The 7,788-nt window shown below is 56.4% G+C and overlaps 3 protein-coding genes across 3 annotated transcripts; 1 reads left to right on the forward strand and 2 right to left on the reverse strand.

Moving 5' to 3' along the window:
• Positions 1–1,031: 1,031 nt before the first annotated feature.
• On the reverse strand, positions 1,032–1,845 carry ISF_04630 (monothiol glutaredoxin-4; the record flags this gene model as incomplete). Its single annotated transcript, XM_018848236.1, has 2 exons — positions 1,032–1,109; positions 1,162–1,845. 2 exons carry the CDS (start codon positions 1,843–1,845, stop codon positions 1,032–1,034), a joined length of 762 nt encoding a protein of 253 aa, XP_018704570.1.
• A 1,036-nt stretch (positions 1,846–2,881) lies between these two features.
• On the forward strand, positions 2,882–5,379 carry ISF_04631 (hypothetical protein; the record flags this gene model as incomplete). The annotated part of the gene is made up of 3 exons (XM_018848237.1): positions 2,882–3,077; positions 3,146–5,194; positions 5,255–5,379. The coding sequence occupies 3 exons, from the start codon at positions 2,882–2,884 to the stop codon at positions 5,377–5,379; spliced, it is 2,370 nt and encodes a 789-aa protein (XP_018704571.1).
• Positions 5,380–6,253: 874 nt separating this feature from the next.
• Positions 6,254–6,894, reverse strand: ISF_04632 (hypothetical protein; the record flags this gene model as incomplete). Its single annotated transcript, XM_018848238.1, has 3 exons — positions 6,254–6,281; positions 6,336–6,544; positions 6,835–6,894. The coding sequence occupies 3 exons, from the start codon at positions 6,892–6,894 to the stop codon at positions 6,254–6,256; spliced, it is 297 nt and encodes a 98-aa protein (XP_018704572.1).
• Between the last annotated feature and the right edge of the window lie 894 nt (positions 6,895–7,788).

Genomic DNA, 7,788 nt, shown 5'->3' on the forward strand with positions numbered 1-7,788 from the left:
TGGTACAACCAGTGGGAGGGGGGGGGGGGTCTGGCGATACGTTTAGTGGAGACAGTGCACTGAAGGGCAGCCACAGCAGGTGCTTCCACCAAAACGTCAGGGAGGCTTTGCGTCAATTGAGCGCTAGACGGATGTCGGACGCACTCGCCCGCAAACTCCGGATGCAGCAGTGACGTTGAGGCGGGCGAGGATGGGGGACGGGTGATGTGCGATGAACAGGATTGATTGATTTATGAAGAGATTTTGCGATGAAGATGGCAGCTATGAAGGCATTGGAAGTTTTCCAAATTTTAAACCATTTTACGAGGGAATCTCTCGCCGTCAACTAGCCTTCGGAATTTTCCAACTACACCACTCACGCTCACGGGCTGAGGACGCCGCAAGTGCATATCGCTGTGACTCACAGTCGCAGATACACACATCCCAGCAAGCCTCTACCTAGGTAGACCCTGGCCTTTGACCCAGACTTTTGAGCGGCCCCAATAGCCGAGTGCCAGCACCAAGGGACCGCTCGTCGCTCATGAGTCTCATTTGTCAGCCACCATCGCGCGCCAGCTGCTCAGAACCTAAATCCTTAAATCCACTGGTAATGTAGCGTAAATACTTGTAGATGGCAGGGAGTTTCCCAGGTGAGAGGTATTGAGGCCAATCAAGGCGAGATTGATGAACACGCCGCCCGCCTTATCAATCTGCTACATGTGCCCACTGTACACGACACCACATCGCTTGCTACTTTCGTTTCGGCTCCTTGTATGTTGAAGTTTTTTTATTATCATAAAACCGCACCTTGTATTGGAATATATCGTGACCAATTCGGGGTATTCCAGCCGTAAATAAATAAAACACGGCCCTCACGCCTTTCCCTGCCCATCAGTGTTGATGCCCTCTGACACACTGCTTAAATGTGTGCTGCCCAAAGTACGCCGTGTTTGTGCGCATGCCAAATGGTAGAGCCTTCTGTTTCGATGGTTTCTTTTTTGTGGCTGACGCTGCGAATTTTCGCGGCAAACATATTGCCGTTAACCTGTGCTTCATGCTGCCGCAGCATCTGTGGCGGCCGCCGTGTACGCCTTGAAGAACTCGCCATTGTTCTCCATCTCTTCCTTGACCTGCATGTAACATTGGTTAGAGCTAGACAGCACGAGCAGTGAATCGACTTACGATATCCAGCCCGCCAACAAGCTCACCGTCCATCCACAGCTGGGGATATGTTGGCCACTCGGCGTATTCCTTGAGGCCCTGGCGAACCTCGTCATCCGCCAGAATGTTGAAGAAACCATACTTGACAGAGTTCTCTCGAAGGATACCAACCATCTGTCGCGAAAAACCGCACTGGGGCGAGCTTGGCGTGCCCTTCATGAAGAGCATAACGGGGGCCGCCTTGACAAGATCCTCTAGACGCTTAAACAGATCGGCCTTGTTGGTCTCGGGGTGGGCTTCTGGCTGGTTGGTGGCGGCAGCAGGCGCGACGGCTCCGTTGGTGCCCGCAGGTTCCGCCTTGCTTCCCGCGTGTGACTCGATAGCGTTGCGAACCTTGACGGCGTTGCTGCCGCTGACCGTCTCGAGGACCTGACCGCCGCGCAGCAGCACCAGGAAAGGCACGGCGGTGACGTCGTACGTCTCGCTAATGTCGCTCAGCTCCTCGGCGTTGATGGAGAACCATTGCGTGCTCGGCGGTGAGGTGACGGGGTACTCGGCAGCGAGGGTAGACAGGACCGTAGCCATTTGCGCGCAGGGAGCGGCCCAAGGCGCGTGGAACGAGACGACCAGGAGCGTCGACGGCGCGGCCCCGGCGAGGACCTGCTCCCACTGAGCCATGCTCGAGACTTCGGTAATGGTCGACATGGTGGGTTGGTGACTGTGGGAGATTGATGGGCGAGGAAGTGGGATGCAGATTCGATGGATTGTCGAGGGCAACAACGGAGAAGACCAACGCACAAGACACTTTATGACGCTTTGTTGGATGGCGAGTGGTTGCAAAAAATTGGCGGGGCATGAGCCGGCGTTCGGAGAGGGGCGAGAGTGAAAATTGGCGGTTTTGCGTCACTTGGGAGAGTGGTTGCGCTACCTGAAATGGAGGGGTGTACCTTTGCGGTATTCTGTGGCACGTTGTGGAAGGTGGGAGACAACTTGGCGGCTAAAGCGACCAGACAAAGCAAGATTGTTTCTCATCATTATTATCACCAGCCACTGCGGCTGCATGAGCCACTGGACATTTACACCATAATAAATACGTAGCAAGTTCCTGAGAGTATTACTTTTACTGCACCGGTTTCTTTCCCCTGCACCGCCATCCGGACATGCCATGCGCCCAGCCACAACGCCCCACTAGCTCCCCAAAACCAGCCCACTGACGCCACTGCCACTGCCAACCAACTGCGCTGTCTCTTCAGCGACTTCCCGCTAAACTGCAGCCTAAAATTCCGTCAGTAGCCCACTGAGGGTAATAAGCACCAGCCCAGCACCACGCCCGTCACCCCGCTCGTGCTGCGGCTCACTCGTCATGGCTCCGCGGACGTCAATTCTCCAGCAACTGCGCCAAGCTCAGGAGCGAGCTCCTCCATCTTCACTCTCGTTCGCAACCAACTTGCTTCTTGTCCCATTCGCCCACCTGGGACTCGCGACGATACGAACGCACGCAAACGAAGCGCTTCATTTCTCTCTCGACCTTGTGCTCTGACCCCGCCACCCCTGGCCCCTGTCAATCCCGCCGTTTCTTGCGCCAAAGCTTCTAGAGCTTCTCTGGAACTTGTTCGCGGGTTGTCTCATCACCATCCTTGCTGGTACGTTTCCGGCCTGTGTTTCCCTCAAGCCTAGGAATAGGAAATCTGAAAGCTCAGTCGTCTTGTGTTATTGGTTACTGACCGCCTCCTAGTACGCGATGGCTTCCCTCAACCTCTCCATAAACGGCCCGTCCATCAAGAAGGAATATAGCTCGGTAGTGGACGCTGCTGTACCTGCTTCCGGCTCGCCTACCTTTGCAAAATGGGCTCTATTTGCTGTTCAGACGCCTCTTGTCAGCGTTTTTGAGTCATCCGGAAGCAATGAAAGCGTGCTCAAGGTAGAGAGCACTGGCGGTAAGGCGGCTCCCGACGGTCCGGCGAGCCCGGCCACATTTCGCTCATGCTAACAAACCCTGCTGCAGAGGGCGAACTTAGTGAGCTATTCGAAGACTTCAGCGAGGGACGCGTTCAATTCGGTTTCCTCAAGGTCAAGGACTCCAACTCTGGTCTGCCCAAGCATGTCCTCATTGCTTGGTGCGGCGGTGGCGTCCCCGAGCGAACAAAAGGCTACTTCACCAGCCACCTCAATGCCGTTTCCAAGGTCCTCCACGGATACCACGTCCAGATAACCGCTCGATCCGACGACGATCTCGACCCCGATGCTCTCATGCGCAAGGTTGCCGATGCCTCTGGCGCCAAGTATGCCGGCGGTCCCGCCACTGGCGCTTCCCGAGCACCTCCTCCTGTCAAGTCGAAGCCCGTCTTTTCGCCATCCAACCTGAGCGCTGGTCGCTCCGTGAACCCCCTCGTTGCTGCTCGCTCTCGCAGAGATGACAATGTCGATGACGACGGCTGGGGTGCCGATGCCCCCCCCGTGACCCGTACCCAAGTGGAAAGGGTCGAGTCGGCTTACAAGCCCACCAAGGTTGATATGCCTAGCCTCTCTCGCCAAAGCGAGCCCTCCCGATACACACCTACCACCCAGCAGCAGAACAGAGATGTTATTGGCGGTAGCTATCAGCCCGTCGGCAAAGTTGATATTGCCGCAATTCGCGCCCAAGCTAAGGAGCAACGTGATGACCGACCTACGGTCGTCAAAGGCGCTTATGAGCCTGTTGGCAAGGTAGACATTGCTTCCATTCGCGCAAAGGCACAGAAACCAGCATCTGAGCAGCCTGTAGAGGAGGAGGCTCCGAAGCCGCTTGCTGACCGCGCCGCTGCCTTTTCGCAGCCAACCCAATCCGAGAGACTGACGTCAATGCCCAAGCCCAAGGTTGCTAACAAGTTTGGCGGTGGCAGCTTCTCAGCTACCAAGGCGCCTACACCAGGTGCCCTTGGTCTCCAGGGCCCTGTTGCCAACGCAGCCTCTGCTCCCGTCACAACTACCAGTCGGACTTTTGCCAATGAAGGCGGCAAGACCCCTGCCCAGCTTTGGGCCGAGAAGAAGGCGCGCGAGAGTGGCGGTGGCGCCGGAGTGGCATCCCCAGTGTCCCCAGCATCCCCTCCACCGATCAACCAACAAAAGAGCGGCAATGCTGAATGGAAGAGCGGGTACGCTGGCAAGTCTTGGGCAACGGTACAGACTCCGGCTTTTGGACGCGGCGGTGCTGAGACTGTCCGTGGTAATGACCAGGCCATTCCTGAAGACGAGCAGCCTCGCAGCGGGCAAGACGAGCCAGCCGGAGGAGTTTCTGCCCTGCGCGATCGCTTCAAGGGCGCCACACCTATGGGTGGAGCACCACCTGTCCCTGGCGCCGCTCCTGGATACAGAGACGAGCAAGAAGAGGAGGAGGCGGCCCCTCCTCCTCCCCCTCCTGGTTCTCGTCCCTCTGGTGGATTTGCCCTGCCTGGCCTGCCCACACGCCCGCCACCTGTCGATGACGAAGAGGAGGAAGAGCCCGAACGTGAACCGTCTCCCATCCGCGTCGCGCAACCCGTCGCCCGTGAAGCCGAACAAGTCCGCGCTCCCGCACCCCCGCCTGCTCCCGTCCCTGTAGCTCGCGAGCCTACGCCAGAACCGGAACCGCAACCGGAACCTGAGCCTGAACCTGCGCCGGCGCCCCCTCCCGCGCCTGTATCTCGCCAATCTGCGCCTCCTCCTGCACCGGCTCCTGCGGCCGGCGGAGCCTCCCAGCGCGCTGTTATCCTGTACGACTACGAAAAGGACGAGGACAATGAGATTAACCTGGTCGAGGGCGAGATCGTGACAGATATCGACCAGGTCGATCCCGACTGGTGGATAGGCACCAACGTGCATGGCGAGAACGGCCTCTTCCCCAGCAGTTACGTCGAGCTCATCGAGGATGACGGAGCGGCAGCTGGTGCCGCCGCCCCGCCACCCCCGAGCGCCCCTGTCCCAGCTGCCACACCCGCACCCGCGCCGGCTCCGGCTGCTCCAGCCGCGGCCGCGGCCGCTTCATCCGGATCTACCGCCACCGCTCTTTACGACTACGAAGCCGCCGAGGATAATGGTATGCCCCCCCAACTTGCCTTTGACCGGAATGTATTACTGACCAACGTGCTCAACACAGAATTGTCCTTCCCGGAAGACGCCCAAATCACAAACCTCGAGTTCCCCGACGACGACTGGTGGTTCGGCCACTACAAGGGCGACTCGGGCCTCTTCCCCGCCAACTACGTCCAGCTCAACCAGTAGAGTCGTCATGCCGCTGGTCGTGGTCGATGATGTGTGGGGGCAGGGCCCATGTCGGTTGCCCCGCGTGTCTTCCGTGCCATGTTGTCGGTGCAAACAAAAAAGCGAATAACGGTGCAAGCTGTGGATAGGGAACATGCTGCGTATCGTTTTTTTCTTTTGTCATTGTCGTTTGCTTTATAACATTTGATCTAGTTGATCTGTTTTCAAATCACGTTACATTTGAAGTTCCTTTTATCTCCACGCTTCCGCATGTGACCCGTGAACAAGGTGCTACCTACTGAGGGCCTACGTCCGTGACGGTACATCGTGAGCGAATACTTCATTTATAGATGCAACGAGACGCATCACATCAAGATGTGTCATTGTAGTCTTATATCACAATAGTAAGCGTACTAGCACATTCACAATCAATGTGGAAGAGTTGGCAAGTTGTGACCATCAAATTGAACCAAGCAAGAGCTGTACCAAAACACGCACGAAACCTATTTTAACCTTCTGATCTAACCCTTGAGCAAAAGCAAGTTGCCATGGACATAACTGGTGAAAAAGGCCCGAGAAATCGGGTAAAGCGACGCAAAGAAAACGTGGAGGGATTGAATAGACATGATATAAATTGGCGCAAAAACGACGCAAAGGCCAAACCAAAGTCTGGTCGAAGAATGGCTGAAAAGGTGTAAATAGGACATGGACAGTCGCTTTCTGAGTTGGTCGTCATAAGTGTATATTGGAGATGGCAGCTCCGTGACAATAAGCCATACGGTGATCGCTTCGCTGTATCCAAGTGGTCCGCCGACTCAACCGGTAACGGGCCATCGGAGAAGAGCAGCCGTGATTAGTTCTCCGTCGTGCCACTTCTTTCAGTTAGTGTCGTTGTTTAGCAAAGGCACTCGCAGCACTCGAGACTAAAGGCACTGAGTTAGCAACTATGGCGGCTTGTCAGCGAGGGCGCCACTTACCAGCACTCGCAAGACTCCTCAACAACACAGCAACAGCAGAGGGCAGCCAGACAGGCCATCAGGCAGTTGGAGCTGCCGCCACGGCTGCCGCGAGTCTCCTGCTGGGGAGGAGGGCCCTGCTGGTACTGCATGCCCTGAGGGGGGCCGTATTGGCCCTGGGGGTACTGGCCCTGAGGGGGGCCATACTGACCCTGGGGAGGACCGTAGCTCTGAAAATATGTTAGCGAGCTTGGTTTGGTGATGGGAGTGTCAAGTCGCGTGTAACATGGGGAGCCGCCCGCATTGTCGCAGCCATGAGCTCTCGTTTGCGTCGGAGTAGCGCCGATTATGCCTCTAATAGAGATTTATTCTTCTTGCCAAGCTCGCTACATCTACCAATTCCAATGCTCTGGTAATGGGTAGCGGAGTGAGCCGTCTCGAATCGCCAACTAGTACGCGTTGCCGAGAAGGCTGGCTGATTGCGGGCGTGTTTTGCAGCGGCTGACAGAGCGTCACTTACGGCCTGGGGGTGCTGGGGGTACTGGCCGCCCTGGTTGCTGTAGTAATCCTGGTTGGACATTTTGGAGAAGTGTGTGTCGGCTCGAGGGGAGGAGGAGGAGGAGGAGGAGGGCGAATGCCGCGATGAGGTGCTTGAGAATGGAAGAAAAGGAGATGTGAGGAGGGAATGGAAGGAGGTGAGTGAGTTGTGTGTGGGAGCAGATGGACAGGGGAGAGGTGGATGCGAGTACAAGTAATCTGGGCTTTTTCCCTGGGCCGGGCGCGGTCCGGAAAAGCGGCAGGTCGGTAGATTTTCTGAAAGAGGGAAAGTCTGGTGGAAGCTGGGAGCTTGCAGGCAGTGGCAGCCTGGCTTCAGTGGTGACGGCGCTGGAATCGGCGAGCCAGAGCAACGAGTTGGGGCACATTTGGGGCATTTGCGTTGAAGGGGTTTGCCGACTCTAGGGGTTCCCCAGTGGGGTTCTCTTTCTGGCTAGCGGTAAATCAAGGGTTCAAGCCAGCTGACGGCCAACCTGCATTGGCGGTGCTACAGTGGGCCTTGAGCAATCATACATACGTACATACATACATACATTGGTACCCAACCTACATAAGTCACTGTGGCACTCAAGCACAGTGCAGTACCTGACCTTGCTGTCAGTAACAGTAGTTACCTTCTACGCGCTGGCGGCCTCAAGTCCAACGAGGCTGTGCTACAGTGGCGTAGCAAGCGGCAAGCTCCCTTGATGCAGGAGCAAGGCTTTCCGAAATGCAAGTGAGGTGTTTGCTGCTTTTTTTAAACACACACTGCAACCATTTAAATTCACTCTTCATGGACGGTGTACCGAGCTGTCACGGGTCACTGCATGAGCTGTCAAGTTACTGTACTTCTGTTGGCGCGCGCACAAGCGGTTTGTTTTGTGGCTGGAGCCCTTGCGGATTCGTACCGTCACTTTGTCATCTCCAGCCCTGTGAAGTA

The sequence above is a fragment of the Cordyceps fumosorosea genome (assembly GCF_001636725.1).
Source record: "Cordyceps fumosorosea ARSEF 2679 chromosome Unknown scaffold_10, whole genome shotgun sequence".
Classification (NCBI taxonomy): domain Eukaryota; kingdom Fungi; phylum Ascomycota; class Sordariomycetes; order Hypocreales; family Cordycipitaceae; genus Cordyceps; species Cordyceps fumosorosea.